General features: G+C 46.3%; 1 protein-coding gene across 16 annotated transcripts in view; it reads right to left on the bottom strand.

Annotated features, from left to right (window-relative positions):
• MARK2 (microtubule affinity regulating kinase 2) overlaps positions 1 to 18,248 on the bottom strand; it is a 148,235-nt gene that overhangs the window by 93,797 nt on the left and 36,190 nt on the right. The window contains exon 1 of one of the 16 annotated variants that reach the window (XM_070766113.1): positions 15,483 to 15,763. The exons of 14 other annotated variants lie outside the window; for them this stretch is intronic. In XM_070766113.1, the coding sequence (XP_070622214.1) occupies positions 15,483 to 15,518 (36 nt within the window). In that variant the 5' untranslated portion in view covers positions 15,519 to 15,763. Of the gene's footprint in view, positions 1 to 15,482; positions 15,764 to 18,248 lie in introns of those variants that run through there. One more of the 16 variants, XM_070766111.1, reaches the window with a different exon arrangement.

The following is an 18,248-nucleotide window of genomic DNA, read 5'->3' as shown; positions in this document are numbered from 1 at the left end:
AGAGGAATCGTTGAGTCTATCCTCTGTACCTCTATCACTGTCTGGATCGGTTCTGCAACCCGACAAGACCGACACAGACTTCAGAGGAGAATCAGAACTGCAGGGGGGGAAAAAACAACAATTGCTGCCAACCTGCCTTCCATTGAGGACCAGTATACCAGATATTGACAAAATTGAAGGGGTCCAAAGACGGGCTGCAAGAATGGTGGAAGGTCTTAGGCATAAAACGTATCAGGAAAGACTCAATGAACTCCATCTGTAGAGTCTGGAGGACAGAAGGAAAAGGGGGGGACATGATCGAAACATTTAAATATATTAAAGGGTTATATAAGGTCCAGGAGGGAAGGTGTTTTTAATAGGAAAGTGAACACAAGAACAAGGGGACACAATCTGAAGTTAGTTGGGGGAAAGATCACAAGCAACATGAGAAAATATTATTTGACTGAAAGAGTAGTAGATCCTTGGAACAAACTTCCAGCAGACGTGGTAGATAAAATCCACAGGAACTGAATTTAAACATGCCTGGGATAAACATATATCCATCCTAAGATAAAATACAGGAAATAGTATAAGGGCAGATTAGATGGACCATGAGGTCCTTTTTCTGCCGTCAGGTCAGACTTCTATGTTTCTATACTGCACCAGTCAAAAAGAGGGTGGGGAAAATATTGACTGATCCCCTTCGCATTCTGGACATAAACTGTTTCATCTCCTACCCTCAAATTGAGCACTGCACACCACAACAACTTGACACAAGGACAGTTTTTCCCCAAACGCCATCACTCTGCTAAACAAATAATTCCCTCGACCCTGTCAAGCTTTTTACTAAATCTGCACTTCTATTTCTACCAATTTTTTCTCATCATTCCTATCACTCATTTCCTCCCACTTAGGACTGTATGACTGCAACTTGTTCCTTAGGATTTTTATTAATATTGATTGTTTCTTCCTTGGTTACTTGACCCCCTATGACAATCATTAAGTGTTGTACCTCATGATCCTTGACAAATGTCTCTTTTCTTTTATGTACACCGGGAGCATCTGCACCCAAAGACAAATTCCTCGTGTGTCCAATCACACTTTGGCCAATAAAATCTACGGAGAGGGGCGGCATACAAATCTAATTAATAATAATAATAATAATAATAATAATAATAATAATAATAATAATAATAATAAATTCTACTAAAAAAGGGGGGGTTTGCTAGGAGACACCTGAACGAGGTGAGGAGGGTTGAGCAAAACGCAACTGGAAATTATAGTTTTTTTTAAAAATTTTAGCAATGGCTCTTTTAATCTTAGTTCCCCCCCCCCTCCCTGTCCTGCAAAGAAAAGGCTTTAGGTCAGAGTTCAGCTGCGATCCGGAAATAGGCTAATATTTCACTTGTTCCGAGTTAAGCCGTTCCTGTTAATTGCACCCACCCACGCCCAGGTTTAAAGCTTTGCTGGAGAGAAAACAGTTCGCCGGATCTTGTAAAGGGGAAACGTCCACAACTATTATTAAAGTTTTAACTATTGACGGGTTAGATTGGATGGTCTTTAGGAACCCTTCCAAGGCCACAATTCAGTGACCCTGCGAGAGAGGAAGCAGGGGGGTTGGAGTAAGTGTCTTCGGAGAGGGGCGGCATACAAATCCAATAAATGAATGAATGAATGAACGAATGAATGAATAAGTGTGCCGAGACTTAAGACTTAACAATTGTCCACAGCAAGACGCGATAGTCGCATATCGCACTGAGCCACATCATCATGCTAAGTGATAGCACGGTTTAGCTCCTTTTCTGTACTGTGGTGAAGGGTCTTCTCTGTAGCGGCCCCAATCCTCAGGAATCAACTCCCTCCCGAGATTCGAACCGTCCCCACTCTCCTTGCTTTTCGAAAGGCGTTGAAAACTCATCTGTACTGGCAGAGGCCTGGAGCAGTGAGCGATAGTTCTCACTCCGCCCAGTAGCATGAATGATGGACGATGGATTGTGTTATGTTGCGTTTTGATCTTTTTAACTTTTCTAATTGTTCATAATTGATTAATTTTTATTGTGAGGTTGAGTAAACCACCCCAGTTCATGGGAAAAAGGGCGGCCTATCAATCAATCAATCAATCAATGGACAAACAAACAAACACACAAACCCAGGCAATTGTGATTGGTGAAAACCAGCTACGTTCCTTTTCCACAGTTTCTTTTCTGACCTGTGAGAAACCCTCCTTCCTTAAATTAAAAGGGCTTCTCCAGAGGGGTTTTTTCTTTATTAAAGCATGGAAAAAGTCACAGTGTCAGTCACTCCAGTGTCAAAAACACCAAGAACCATCAATTAGCAAGCAATTAGGGGGAGAGAGAGAGAGAAGAGCTCAGAGCTGCCCACATTCAATTTGGTGTTTTCAATACAGGAGAATATTGGTCGCTCAGGATTGAAAATAATAATAATAATAATAATAATAATAATAATAATAATAATAATAATAATTTATTAGATTTGCATGCCGCCCCTCTCCAAAGACTCGGGGCGGCTCACAACAATAATAAAAAACAATAGTATAGCGAAACAAATCTAATATTAAAAAGAAGCGTATAAAACCCTATCATATTTAAAAGCCAAACAAACATAAAATATAAAAAAGCCTGGGGGAAAGGTGTCTCAACTCCCCCATGCCTGGCGGTATAGGTGGGTCTTGAGTAGTTTACGAAAGACAAGGAGGGTAGGGGCCGTTCTAATCTCCGGGGGGGGGAGTTGATTCCAGAGGGCCGGGGCCGCCACAGAGAAGGCTCTTCCCCTGGGGCCCGCCAAACGACATTGTTTAGTCGACGGGACCCGGAGAAGGCCGACTCTGTTAAATTTATTAAATTTATTAGATTTGTATGCCACCCCTCTCCGAAGACTCGGGGCGGCTCGCAATATAGTAATAATACATCACAAATCTAATCATAACATTTAAAAAGTCAGTTTAAAAACATTAATACATTAATAAGGGGGTTTAGGAGTTCTCTGAGCTTGGAGGTGTTCCTGCAGACGTTGGACGGCCCAACTAGGTAACATCATCAAGTGTTAGAAGGGAGTGGGGTTGGAGGAGGAGGAAGAGGAGGAAGGAGGAGGACTGGAAGTGTGGGGTCTTTGGTGTTCTCTAAACTTGGAGGTGTTCCTGCAGACATTTCATGACCAAACTAGGTAACACCATCAGGGCTTTGCAGTGTGTTTACACATGCAGTTGGCTTGAATTTGGGTACAGGGGCTGCTTCCCCTACCCGTACAAAACTTGAAACTGGGCATAGGGCCTGCAAAGCTTGGCTCCAAAGTGGATGTTCACCCTCTTTGTTTCCATACCCCGTTGTTCCTTCCCGTACTGATCCTGCACACAGGAGCATCTTGGTTGCACTGCAGGGACCAAGCACCTGGGGCTGGTTTAGTGACCGAAGTTACACCGCCACTGAGAAAAGGTAGGAGCAGGATGAGGAAGAGGAGGAAGAACTGGAGAAGGAAGAAGAGGAAGAAGATGGGGAAGAAGAAGAGGAGGAGGAGGAGGAAGAAAAGGAGGAAGAGGAGGAAGAAGAGGAAGAACAAAAGGCGGGGAAGAAGGAAGAAGAGGAGGAAGAGGAAGAAGAACAGGAGGAGGAGGAAGAAGAAAAGGAGGAGGAAGAGGAGGAAGAGGAAGAACAAGAGGAGGAGGGAGGAGGAGGAAGAGGAGGAAGAAAAAAAGTAGGAGGAAGAGATTTGTATGCCGCTCCGAGTCTCCGGAGAGGGGCGGCATACAGATCTAATAAATAATAATAATAATAATAATAATAATAATAATAATAATAAAGAAAAGGAGGAGGAAGGTGAGGAGGAAGAGGAAGAACAAGAGGAGGAAGGAGGAAGAACAGGAGTAGGAAGAGGAAGAACAAGAGGAGGAGGGAGAAGAGGAAGAACAGGAGGAGGAGGAAGAAGAAAAGGAGGAGAAAGGTGAGGAGGAAGAGCAAGAGGAGGAGGGAGAAGGAAAAAGAGGGGGAGGAAGAGGAGGAAGAAGAAAAGAAGAAGGAAGAACGAGGAAAAGGAGAAGGAAGAAGAGGAGGAGGAAGAGGAGGAGGAACAACAAGAGGAGGAAGAGGAAGAACAAGAGGAGGAACAAGAGGAGAAGGAAGGAGGAAGAAGATGAGGAGGAGGAACAGGAAGAGGAGGAACAGGAGTAGGAAGAAGAGGGGAGGAGGAAGAAGAGGAGGAAGGAGGAAATAAGACCCTGTCTTAGGTTCTTCTGAACCCTGAAATAAGCATTTGGCCTTGTTGCCCTGCACTGGCCTTATTATCAGGGGAGGCCTTATTTTGAGGGACACCGGGTACGACCGTTGAAACATCCCCCTAGTTACAATGATTAAAATTCGGATGCTTATTAACAACTGGTTCATATTCAGGACGGTTGCAGTGTCCCAGGGATGGTGGTGGTAGTCTTGTCATCCCCTTTTGCGACCTTCTGACACTCAATGGAGAAACCGGATTCACTTAATGTCGGCCAGGAAAGCTTCCCCACCTACATCTACTGCAAAAGGCACAAAAGCTACAGTACCTGTCTGGAGGCTTAGTTACCCTATTTTTTAGGAGTATAAGGTGCACCTTTCCTCCCCACCACAAAAGAGACTGAAAAACTTGGGTGCCTCTTATACTCCAAATGTAGGTTTTTCAAAGCTCCCCCCCCCCCCCAGCTCTAATGGGGTGTTAATGATCTTCCGGGCTTGCAGGATTTTTTCATTGCTATTCTGAGTATTTTTTCCAGCCCTAAGTCTTTGCAGGCTTCTTTTCATTGCTATTCCCTCTGGGAAAAGGGTTTTTTCAGTCCTAAGTAGTTGATAAAGATCTTTCCAGCTTGCAGGATTTTTTTTCATCGCTGCTCCCTCCAAAGGTTTTTTTCCAGCCCTAACCAGGGGATAAAATAATGGGCTGAAGCTGACCAGATGAATACCTGGTAGGTAGCTATAGTTAACTATAGCTATTTACTACTTATCTATTTAATATATAGGATTTTTGATTGCCAGTACCTGTACTTATTCTTCTTAGGATATGGATATTTATATACCAAGCTTTAAATACTCATTAGGTATTTAGTGATCTTATTGATTTATTAAAGATTGATAATTACTACTATATTACCTTAGAATCGTAAATCAATGTAGATTCTGATCTAAGCCTATTTAATATTTATAGTTTTCTTTCTATATTAACTGATTTAATTTACATGTTCGTCTCGATAATAATGAACAATAGCTAATAGTCTTCGGAGAGGGGCGGCATACAAATCCAAATAATAAATAAATAAATAAATAAATAATAATAATTAAAAGTGACATAGGGGAATATAAATTAAGTTATCCTTGGGGGGGAAAAGAGGAAAAAACTTTGAGGAAATAAGCTGCATGGTAGAGTGGAGTGGAGTAGTTAAAGCAGTAAAAATGTCAACCTTTCAGAAATTTGCTAAAATATATATATATATATATATTTTTATTAAAATCTGGTAGGTAGTTATTTTCTCCCTATTTTCCTCCCCCACAACTAAAATGGGCCTTATACTCTGTTGCATCTTACACTCCGAAAAATACGGTAATATTTCAATCTCAATCTTTAGTTTTGTGCCAGTACCTCTTGAGTTGGCCAACGGGTTTGTTTTATCTCAAGCCCTTCACATCCAGATAAGAGCCACTTAGGAGCCAGAATATATATATAATATATATGAGGAAAACTTGTTTACAAGGCAGGAGAACTAAGGGAGGGGGGGAAAGTCATTGCAGGGTGGAGGTAAAAGCGATATATTCCCCGACTAGATTTGGGAAATAATAATAATAATAGCAACAACAACATTTATTTATTTTATTTATTAAATTTGTATGCCGCCCCTCTCCGTAGACTCGGGGTGGCTCACAACAGTAATAGAAAAAACAATGTACGATACAAATCTAATAATTAAAACTAAAACCCCATAATTTAAGAAACATGCACACAACATACCGTACATAAACAATATAGGCCTGGGGAAGTTATCTCAGTTCCCCCATGCCTGACGGCAGAGGTGGGTTTTAAGGAGTTTACGAAAGACAAGGAGGGTGGGGGCAGTTCTAACCTCAGTGGGGAGCTTGTTCCAGAGGGCCGGGGCCGCCACAGAGAAGGCTCTTCCCCTGGGGCCTGCCAAACGACATTGTTTAGTCGACGGGACCTGGAGAAGGCCAACTCTGTGGGACCTAATCGGTCGCAGGGATTCGTGCGGCCTCTTATACTCCATAATAATAACAATAATAATAATATTTCCCAAATCTAGTCGGGGAATATATCGCTTTTACCTCCACCCTGCAAAGACTTCCCCCCCCCCTCCCCCGGTCCTCCTGCCTTGTAAGCAAGTTTTCCTCATATATTATGAGATATTATGGAGATATTAATGGTGATATTATTATGTCAATACAACACAGCAAACGAGATCACTATGCTGGATTTCGTATTTCATCACCAGTCGGGTGCTTCCCAAGGACCTAGGACTGCGTGATGTAGCGGCAAATTATTATTATTATTATTATTATTATTATTATTATTATTATTATGTCAATACAACACAGCAAACGAGATCACTATGCTGGATTTCGTATTTCATCACCAGTCGGGTGCTTCCCAAGGACCTAGGACTGCGTGATGTAGCGGCAAATTATTATTATTATTATTATTATTATTATTATTATTATTATGTCAATACAACACAGCAAACGAGATCACTATGCTGGATTTCGTATTTCATCACCAGTCGGGTGCTTCCCAAGGACCTAGGACTGCGTGATGTAGCGGCAAATTATTATTATTATTATTATTATTATTATTATTATTATTATTATGTCAATACAACACAGCAAACGAGATCACTATGCTGGATTTCGTATTTCATCACCAGTCGGGTGCTTCCCAAGCACCTAGGACTGTTTATTACTGTTATTATTATTACTATTATTATTACTATTATTATTACTATTATTATTATTATTATTATTATTATTATTATTATTATTATTATTATTATGTCAGTACAACACAGCAAACGAGATCACTATGCTGGATTTCATATTTCATCACCAGTCGGGCGCTTCCCAAGCACCTAGGACTGTTTATTACTGTTATTTATTATTACTATTATTATTACTATTACTATTACTAGTATTATTATTATTATTATTATTATTATTATTATTATTATTATTATTATGTCAGTACAACACAGGAAACGAGATCACTATGCTGGATTTCATATTTCATCACCAGTCGGGCGCTTCCCAAGCACCTAGGACTGTTTATTACTGTTATTATTATTACTATTATTATTACTATTATTATTAATTGGATTTCTATGCCACCACTCTCCAAGGACTCGGGGGGTGGGGGAGTGGCTCACAACATATAAAATATACAATACAAAATATCTGGAATTATTATTATTTTTTTGCCAACTTAACAAGCATCTCCATCTTCCCCCAAAGCAGTGCAGGTTTTATGAATCCAGACCGAAGCTGTAACGGAATAACTGCAAACAGCAACCCACCCACCCCAAAAAAAAAACTGATGAAAAATAAAACATATTCGATAATTTAGTCAGCAGAAAGAAAGATGAGTCTAGGAAGAGAGGAAAAGGGAAGAGGATTTGCTGTTAGCCTGGTTGTAATCCTGATTCTTAAGGAGAAGTATAAATTCTGTCGTTCTCTCGGTTGTAAAGGAAATGCTTGAAGTGTGTTGGCAAAGACTTACGAAGCCTCAGAAATGAATCCTAGTATGGTAGAAATCCTCCATGTTTCCTTGTGCAATCATTTTTATTTTATTTATTTTTTTAAGGTGACCAAGCAATTGTGTTTCTGGAAGGGTTTTAATTTTGTGCCTTGTTTCGGTTCTGCTTATGGCAACCTTAGCAACCAATTAAAGACATCTGGACTTCAATTCCCAGAATTCCCCAGGTAGGGGAATTCTGGGAGTTGAAGCCCTGCCATTTTCAAAACCCCACAAGGTTACAAATCCCTGATTTACAGCATCTTCTAGACTTGTTGTCCTTCAAGATGAAGTGTCCCCCCCCCCCCGAAGATTAGATTTGGGGTGAGGAAGGTCAAATTAATGCTCAGCTTAATTTTGCCTGCAAGGGCTCCAAAGATCTAACTTCAAGCACGGGACACAGGTCCCAGAGTCAAGTGGAAGTTGTGAGAAGTTGCAACCACACCAAGAACGGGGAAAGTTTTCAAAACTTCCTAGCGTCTCATGTCAGAAGAGTTGGTCCCGCAGGTTGAACGTTTTGGTGCAAATTGCAGCCTGTGGCCACTTTATCTGGTGGCGAGTTGAGAATCCACAGCCATGAACATCTGATGACGTTACCTAGCTTGGTAATGAGATGTCTGCGAGAAAGCTACTAAACCTGGGGAGCAACGAGGACAGCACCATTTCAGACAAAAGATAGTCCAGTATTTTCATTAAACCCTCCAGTGAGGAAGGAGGGAGGGAGGGAGGGAGGGAGGGAGGGAGGGAGGGAGGGAGGGAGGAAGGAAGGAAAGGAGGAAATGAGAATGAATGAAGGAAAGAAATGAATGAATGAATGAATGAATGGAGGGAGGGAGGGACAAAGGAAAGGAAATGAGAATGAAAGAATAAATGAATGAATGAAAGAAGGAAGGAAGGAAGAAAATGAGAATGAATGAATGAATGAAGGAAAGAAAGAAAGAAAAGAGAAGGAAGGAAGGAAAGAAAGAAAGAAGAAATGAGAAGGAAAGAAAGAAAGAAAGAAAGAAAGAAAGGAGGAAATGAGAATGAAGGAAGGAAGGAAATGAGAATGAATGAATGAATGAATGGAGGGAGGGAGGAAAGGAAGAGAATGAAAGAATAAATGAAGGAAGGAATGAAGGAAGGAAGGAAAGAAAAGAGAAGGAAGGAAGGAAATGAGAATGAAAGAATAAATGAATGAATGAATGAATGAATGAAGGAAGGAAGGAAGGAAGGAAGGAAGGATAGCAGAATAACAGAGTTGGAAAGGGCCTTAGAGGTCTTCTAGTCCAACCCCCTTGCTCAATCAGGAGACACCCCACCCCCCATATCATTTCAGACAAACGGCTGTCCAGTTACCATGGCTCCGATAAAACTGACTTACGACTTTTTTTTCTCCACACTTACGACCGTTGCAGCATTCCCCCACGATCACCTGATCAAAATTCAGCCGCTTTTGCAGCTGGTACATATTTACACCTGTTGCAGAGTCATAAGCCACGGGATCCTCTTTCGTACGACCTTCTGAACCACCACAGCGATTCTCTTAATAACGGCAACAAGAAAGGCGGTAAGACGGGGCCAAATTTCACTTAACGAACGGCAGAAATTTTGGGTACAACGGCGGTCCTAAGTCGAGGACTTCCTGTAATTCTGGCCTGGAAATCAGTTCTTTTCCAAACTACCTTTAAGAGTTAAGGATGCTCAGGAATTTTCGTTTTCCCCCCTGTATTTATGACCTTCACGCTTTTCAAATTCTCCAGTCAACAAGAACAGGCCACGGGGCCTTCTTCTAGCAAATTCCTCTCCCCCCCCCCCCAAGACAGCTCAGCAACCCTGCCAAAAAATCACCACGGACCTCAAAAGGCCAAAACAGCAGCCACCAGCTGTGGGAGCAAAATTGCAAAAGGCGAAGAAGGAGAGAACGAACATCTGCCTCCAACAAAGATCCTGGGATGAAAATGGGGATTTTACCCCGCCAGGGAAAGTCCTGCAGACTCTCAGAGCTTTGCAGAATTAACTGCCCATAATCAACGAGTCAACGAAAATCCAACAGGTCTGCAAAGCCACCTGAGCAAATAACACAGACCTGGGAAGCTGGGATGCTTGTTTTTATTCCTACTTCTCTTCCTGGGACCATGTTTTCCCCAAAATAAGACACTGCCTTATACAGCGATACCTTGTCTTACAAACTTAATTGGTTCTGGGACGAGGCTCTTAAGGTGAAAAGTTTGTAAGACGAAACAATGTTTCCCATAGGAATCAATGGAAAAGCGATTAATGCGTGCAAGCCCCAAATTCACCCCTTTTGCCAGCCGAAGCGCCCGTTTTTGCGCTGCTGGGATTCCCCTGAGGCTCCCCTCCATGGGAAACCCCACCTCCGGACTTCCGTGTTTTTGTGATGCTGCGATTTCGCTGAAGCTCCACTTGCTGGGAAACCCCACCTCCGAACTTCCGTTGCCAGGTCAGCGCCCATTTTTGAGCTGCTGGGATTCCCCCGCAGCATCACAAAAACATGGAAGTCTGGAGGTGGGGTTTCCCATGGAGGGGAGCCTCAGGGGAATCCCAGCAGTGCAAAAACGGGCGCTTCGCTGGCAACGGAAGTCCGGAGGCGGGGCATCCCAGCAGCGGCGGTGGGTTTGTAAGGTGAAAATAGTTTGTAAGAAGAGGCAAAAAAATCTTAAACCCCAGGTTTGTATCTCGAAAAGTTTGTATGACGAGGCGTTTGTAAGACGAGGTATCACTGTATTAATTTTTGCTCCAAAAGTTGTGCTACGTCTTTATTTTCGGGGGGGTGCCTTATATTTCTCAAATAAGACAAATTCACAGGCAGAAAAGCTGACACCCCCAAAAGAAAGTGTACCGTACGGTACACTGGTTACGGTACGATACCTGTCAGTATGGCACCCACACACACAAACGACGGCACTTATACTCCCGCTATTGCAGCTTCCGGCCACCAGAGGAGCTACAGTCTTACGCACTGTAGTGGAGACTGTAATGGCGGTGAGACAGCAGCAGGCTGTGTCTGCTGTAGTGGACGGTACAAAGCGATGGAAGGGGCCAGCAGGGGACGCCACATTATTACGGCACCGCTATCAACAGCTTTGAATGGTACTGTATGTTTTTTCCACCGTACCGTATGTAAACTTGACTACGCCTTATTTTCGGGGGGTGCCTTATATTAGCAGATTCTGCAAAACCCCTGACATGCCTTACTTTCGGGGTACGTCTTATTTTCGAGGAAACAGGGTAGTAACCAAGGTGGAAGGCACCGTATTTTTCAGAGTATAAGCCTCAACCTCCCCTCCATCCTTTGGCCCTCGGCCTTCCTTATGGTCCAGCTTTCACAGCCATCCATTGCAACTTGGGGGGAAACATCGCCTGGACTATGCGCACGTTTGCTAGCAGGGTTTTCCATCTGAGATAACATTCATAATTTAGGCTACTCAGCATGAAAGGGAGCATAGTTATGCAGCATGAGGGCTGACTGTTTTGCAATATTGGGACTGTCGGTGAGTCAAACGCAGGTCACAAGAGGAACCGCTGTGAGACAGAGATGATCGCTGCTCTTTTAAAATTAGGATTCAAATCGAGTCCACTTCAATCAAGCCGTTTTAACTAGTCATTTAAATCGTGATTTAAATCGCGATGAACTCTTGTTTATTGTGTTAGCAAATACTTCAGAGGAAAACGATTTAGGGGTCGTGATTTCCGACAGTCTCAAAATGGGTGAACAGTGCAATCAGGCAGTAGGGAAAGCAAGTAGGATGCTTGGCTGCATAGCTAGAGGTATAACAAGCAGGAAGAGGGAGATTATGATCCCGCTATATAGAATGCTGGTGAGACCACATTTGGAATAATACTGTGTTCAGTTCTGGAGACCTCACCTACAAAAAGAGATTGACAAAATTGAACGGGTCCAAAGACGGGCTACAAGAATGGTGGAAGGTCTTAAGCATAAAACGTATCAGGAAAGACTTCATGAACTCAATCTGTATAGTCTGGAGGACAGAAGGAAAAGGGGGGACATGATCGAAACATTTAAATAGGTTAAGGGGTTAAATAAGGTCCAGGAGGGAAGTGTTTTTAATAGGAAAGTGAACCCAAAGACAAGGGGGAACAATCTGAGGTTAGTTGGGGGAAAGATCAAAAGCAACATGAGAAAATATTATTTTACTGAAAGAGTAGTAGATCCTTGGAACAAACTTCCAGCAGACGTGGTTGGTAAATCCACAGTAACTGAATTTAAACATGCCTGGGATAAACATATATCCATCCTAAGATAAAATACAGAAAATAGTATAAGGGCAGACTAGATGGACCATGAGGTCTTTTTCTGCCGTCAGACTTCTATGTTTCTATGCTTCTATGGTTCCAAGCCAGAAATGTGTCTGTCGAGTTTTGCCCCGTTTAATGACTTTTCTCGCCGCGGACGTTATAGAAATCACCGCACTTGTTCAACTGACAACAGGGTTGTGAAGTGAATCTGATTTCCTGCCATAGATTTGTCAAAAAGGGGGATCGCGTAATTCCCGGGGCGCTGCGACCGTGGCAAATACGAGTGGACCGCCGAGCATCCGAATTCGGATCACGAAACCGCAAGGAATGCTGTGAACAGTTGTTAATTGTGGGGAAATGGTCAGTTCTGTGCTGTTGTAAACTTCCAACGTGGTTACGGCGAGCTACTTAAAGGGGCTTAACACAGAAAGTGGGTTTTTTTTAAAAAAATCGAAGACGGGAGAATAAGTGGTGAAGGGAGTTCCAAGCGACAACAAGCTTGGACATTATTCAAGGACACCAAAATAAACCCAAGGCACCTCTGTTTTCCTGGCTGGCCCGAGTAGGCATGCCGCCTGTAAAAATAGCTGAGGTATAAAAGGAGCTGTTAATAGCAGGACCAGCCCGGCACATATAAGACAACTGCCGCGTCTTCCTTTCTTCAGGGCCACGGCGAGAATCTCAGGGGTCCGTTCAAATTTTTTCCTTCCCAGGTGGCATCCGAGGGAAGAACAGAAACAGGGACTTCTCCGTCCAGACGCGAGGTTTGTTCGCGGTTAATTCTGGTAATGGTGGCTCACTCCGGCGTAGTTGTCTTAGCCCAGTAATAGTGAACCTATGGCACGGGTGCCACAGGTGGCACGCGGAGCCATATCTGCGGGCACGCGAGCTGTTTATTTATTTATTACTTATTTATTTATTGGATTTGTATGCCGCCACTCTCCAGAGACTCGGGGCGGCTAACAGCTATAACAAGACAGCATACAATAATAATCCAATACTAAAAACGATTAAAAACCCATTAATATAAAAACCAAACAGACATACAGACATACCATGCATAAAATTGGAAAGGCCTAGGGGGAAAGAGTATCTCAGTTCCCCCATGCCTGGTGGCAGAGGTGGGTTTTAAGAAGCTTACGAAAGGAGAGGAGGGTGGGGGCAATTCTAATCTCTGGGGGGAGTTGATTCCAGAGAGCCGGGGCCGCCACAGAGAAGGCTCTTCCCCTGGCATTGTTTAGTTGACGGGACCCAGAGAAGACCCACTCTGTGGGACCTAACTGGTCGCTGGGATTCGTGCAGCAGTGTTGCCCTAGCTCAGCTCCAACAGGCATGTGTGTGCCGGCCAGCTGATTTTTGGTTCGCCCAGCGGCTCTGGGAGGGCGTTTTTGGCTTCCAGGGAGCCTTCAGGAGGATGGGGCAGGGCGTTTTTACCCTCCCTTGGCTCCAGGGAAGCCTTTGGAGCCTGGGGAGGGCGAAACACGAGCCTACTGGGCCTACCAGAAGTTGGGAAACAGGCCATTTTCGACCTCCAAAGGGCCTCCAGGGGGGAAGCTGTTTTCGCCCTCCCCAGGCACTGAATTATGGGTGTGGGCACTCGCAGATGCCCGGCAGCGTACCCACACACTCTTTTTCCATCACTGTCTTAGCCTTTTAGGCAGGTCATCCTCGACTTTCAGCCATTCAAAGTGACAACGGCGCTGGAAAAAAAGCAACCGACAGCCACGGTCTTCGCACTTACGACTGTGGTAGTATCCTCACGATTTGGGGTGGTGGTGGTGGTGAGAAGTTGTAAAATTGTGCACAACTCACTTAACAACCATCTCAGCTAACCGCGGGAATTCTGGGCCGGGCTGAGGTTGCAAATTGAGGACTATCTATGGTATACAGAGCTCGGTTTGAGAAGGGTTGTGTTTCTTCCCCCGCCACGCAGTTTTGCTTTCCTAACGCACAACACAAGTCCAGACCGCACAACAGAGCCACCCCAAAGATGAAGCATTGAAAGGCAGCACGCTTAGGGCCAAAGGTGAAACGGCAGCCCAGCCAGAAAAACATTCGTGACTGCTACATCGCAGAAGAGGGAAAGGATGATTTTACAGAAATGATCCTCCTTCTGTCTCTTTGGGCCTAAAAGCGTGACTTGATTCCCTCCTGAAGGAAGAGAGAAGGGGAGGACAGAAGGGGAGGGGGAGGAGGAGGGGAGAGAAGAAGGCGAGGAGAAGATAGCGTGGGGAGGGAAGGAGGGAAGAGGAGAGGGTGAGGAAGGGAGGGGAGGGGAGGAAGGAAGGGAGAGGATGAGGAAAGGATGAGAAGGGGAGAGGGTGGGGAGGCAAGAGGGGAGAAGAAGGGAGGAGAGATGGATGGAGGGGAGGAGAAGAGGGAATGAGGTGAAGAGGAGAGGGTGAAGAGGGGAGAAGAGGGGATGAGAGTAGAGAAGAAATGGAGGGGAGGGGAGGGAAGAAGGGAAGAGGAGAGGGTGAGGAGGGAAGAGGAGAAGAGGTGGATGGGACGGGAGGGGATGGGGGGAGAGGGAGAAGAGGGGAGAAGAGGGGAGAAGAGGGGATGAGAGTAGAGAAGAAATGGAGGGGAGGGAAGGAGGGAAGAGGAGAGGGTGAGGAGGGAAGAGGAGAAGAGGTGGATGGGACGGGAGGGAATGGGGGGAGAGGGAGAAGAGGGGAGAAGAGGGGAGAAGAGGGGATGAGAGTAGAGAAGAAATGGAGGGGAGGGAAGGAGGGAAGAGGAGAGGGTGAGGAGGGAAGAGGAGAAGAGGTGGATGGGACGGGAGGGGATGGGGGGAGAGGGAGAAGAGGGGAGAAGAGGGGATGAGAGTAGAGAAGAAATGGAGGGGAGGGAAGGAGGGAAGAGGAGAGGGTGAGGAGGGAAGAGGAGAAGAGGTGGATGGGACGGGAGGGAATGGGGGGAGAGGGAGAAGAGGGGAGAAGAGGGGAGAAGAGGGGATGAGAGTAGAGAAGAAATGGAGGGGAGGGAAGGAGGGAAGAGGAGAGGGTGAGGAGGGGAGGGGACCGAAAGAAATTTACTTGCCAACCACAAACTTCAAATATCACTTCTTGAAGGTTCGACTCCTCCCAATGGGACGGACTACAACTCCAGCCCTATCCCTTCCTGCCAGAATACCGGTGGGGGATGCTGGGAACCATCGCCCGACACCTGCCTGTTTACAAAAGCCCAAGAGAGGAAAAAAAACAACAAAAAAACAAATCCATCCTGCACTAGAGGACCAGGCAGGTGACAGGAGAAACCAGAACAACATCCGAGGGAGGGAGGGAGGGAGGGAGGGAGGGAGGGAGGGAGGGAGGGAGGGAGCAACAGCAGGGCTGACCTAGCCTGCCCCCCTTCCTCTCCCCCTCTTTCCGCCAAGAGTCACCCACCACGACCTCTGGGAGCTCCACCGGGAGGCCGAAAGCCCCCCCACCCCACCCAAGGGGGGGGGATGTCTCCCCAGGACTCACCAACCCATTAAGTCGTCTCCATATTGCTGCTGTCATGGGGGGAGCCGTAAGCGGAGGTGGTGGGGTTGTTGCTGCCGCGGCGGCTTCTAAGCGGGCTGCCGTTTCCTTGCAAAGGAAGCAAAAGGTTACTTCCCTGTATACGGTTCTAGCACCGCCTCTTCCTGCCAGCCCCCCCCCTGAGAGAGAGAGAGAGAGAGAGAGAGAGAGAGAGAGAGAGAGAGAGAGAGAGAGAGAGAGAGAGAGAGAGAGAGAGAGTCCTGCTGCTGTTTTGGCAGCCACACTGAATCTCCTCGGATGCTTGAAGGGGGGGACGGGAGGGGGGGCGCTTCTTTCCGGCCTCTTCTGCCCAGCTCCTTTCAGCAGGCAGGCGGGCGGGCGGGCGGACGAGGAGGCTGGCCGGGTTCCAGCAACTTAACATACCTTGTGGGCAAATAATGCGGTGAGAGGCACAGCCGCAGACCGGGAGAGAAGGGAGCAGCCAGGAGCAAGAGAGGAGCAGCTGGCGCCTCTGCAGCCGGGCAGGGAAGGAGAGACCTCCAGCGAGTGGGGGTGGGGGGGTGGGGAAAGGCACAAGAAAGGAGACTGGGCAATTTTTTTAAAAAAATATTTATTCTTTCTTGAAAAGAAAAGAGAATGGTTTCAGAGAGGAGAAAGAAGGAGGGGTAGAGGAAGAGGAAGAGGAGGAGAAAGAAAAAAAGCAGAAAGAAGGAGAAAGAGAAGAAAGAGGAGGAGGAGAAAGAACAAGGAGAAAGAAGAGGAAAAAGTAGAGGTGGAGGTAGAGGAAGAGGAGAAAGAAGAAGATAGATATTAGATAGATAGATAGATAGATAGATAGATAGATAGATAGATAGATAGATAGATATGGATGGATAGCTAGACAGACAGATAGGATATAGAATAGAGAGAGAGAGAGAGAGATATGGATAGCTAGACAGACAGACAGATAGGATATAGAATAGAGAGAGAGAGAGATGGATAGCTGGACAGACAGGATATAGGATAGATAGCTAGATAGCTAGATAGCTAGATAGATAGAGATGGATGGATAGCTAGACAGACAGGATATAGAATAGAGAGAGAGAGATGGATAGCTAGACAGACAGATAGGATATACAATAGAGAGAGAGAGAGAGAGAGAGAGAGAGAGAGATGGAGATGGATGGATAGCTAGACAGACAGACAGACAGATAGGATATAGAAATAATAGATAGATACCGTGTTTCCCCGATAGTAAGGCAGTGTCTTACTATCTTTTTACCCCCAAAAGCCCCACTGTGTCTTACTTTGGGGGTTTGTCTTATATTGTCCTGGGCACCGGGGCCGGCTCGTCTTCGGGCTTTGGCCCGGGCGAGGCCTCTTCTCCTCCGGGCGGGCGGCGTTAGGCGTCCACCCACCCCAGCCCCCTACCGCTTTACGGGCCGGACGATTGGGGGGGGGGGATGCGAGGCAAAGGAAGTGAAGGGAACTACGGGCGCCGGGAGGGCGCGGAGCCAGGTGCGAGCGTCGCGTCGCGCGTGTCCTTTCAGACCCCCCCCCCGCCATTTCCCACCTCCACTCACCAAATTGACAGGGTGAAGGTAGCCGTTCCCGGAGGGCTCTTCTTGCCCGGGGTTTTTTTACGCGCCTTGCCTGCCGCCACGCCCCGGCCTTTGCCCGGGGAGCCCCGCTAAGCCTTCTGCGCCTGACTCGGCGAGGCGAGAGGGAAGAAGGAGAAGCGCAAGTGAATGCGGAGCGCCCGGGAGGCATTTATCCGCCCGGGAGGCATTTATCCGTCCTTCGCTTTGACGGCGCTGGTCCGAAGCGAGCCGAGCAGGCGGACCAGCGCCGTCAAAGCGAAGGACGGATAAATGCCTCCCGGGCGGATAAATACCTCCCGGGCGTTCCGCATCCACTTGCGCTTCTCCTTCTTCCCTCTCGCCTCGCCGAGTCAGGCGCAGAAGGCTTAGCGGGGACCAGCGCCGTCCTTCGCTTTGCCAAGCCGGGGAAGAGGCGGTGGCGCCACGGCAAGGCGAAGGACGGCGCTGGTCCGAAGCGAGCCGAGCGGAGGGGAGCGCCGTCCTTCGCCTCGCCGCCACCGCCTCTTCCCCGGCTTGGCAAAGAGAAGGATGGCGCTGGTCCGAAACGCCACAACCCCTTCAGCGGAAGATGGAGAATTCTTCTATGTTTCTAATCCAGGCTCGCCAACCCGGAAATGCGAGGCGAAGGACGGCGCTGGTCATCGGGCTCCCCCCCCCCGGCAATACCGTGTTTCCCCGAAAGTAAGACATATGTCTTACTTTCGGGGTATGGCTTATATTAGCCAACCCCCCTGAAACCCCCCATATGTCTTACAATCGGGGGGGTCTTACTATCGGGGAAACACGGTAGTTAAGATAGATACAGTAGATAGGCAATAGATAGGCAGACAGTCATAGACAGACTTTGCCTATCATCTCTCTATCTGCCTGTCTGTCTATCATCTCTCTATAATACACATGCACACACATATATCGATAGATATATATATGTTTTCGTATTTTCACGGGTACAGATATGACGGTCTTGGTATATTCGGGTTTCTTCCCGTGTAGGATTTGGAAATTTCTGGCGACGATGAAGATGATGAGTGGGACCTCGTCGAAACGTCGCCAGAAATTTCCAAATCCTACACGGGAAGAAACCCGAATATACCAAGACCGTCATATATATATATATGTGTGTGCAGAAGCTTCTGTGCATGCGCAGAGGTCGTCCCGGGCGGGTGGGCAGAGCTTCTGGCCGCCACCA

This window comes from Erythrolamprus reginae, chromosome 13 (assembly GCF_031021105.1).
Source record: "Erythrolamprus reginae isolate rEryReg1 chromosome 13, rEryReg1.hap1, whole genome shotgun sequence".
Lineage (NCBI taxonomy): Eukaryota > Metazoa > Chordata > Lepidosauria > Squamata > Dipsadidae > Erythrolamprus > Erythrolamprus reginae.
The sequence above is the reverse complement of the archived record's forward strand: the minus strand, read 5'-3'. Positions and strand labels throughout refer to the sequence as shown.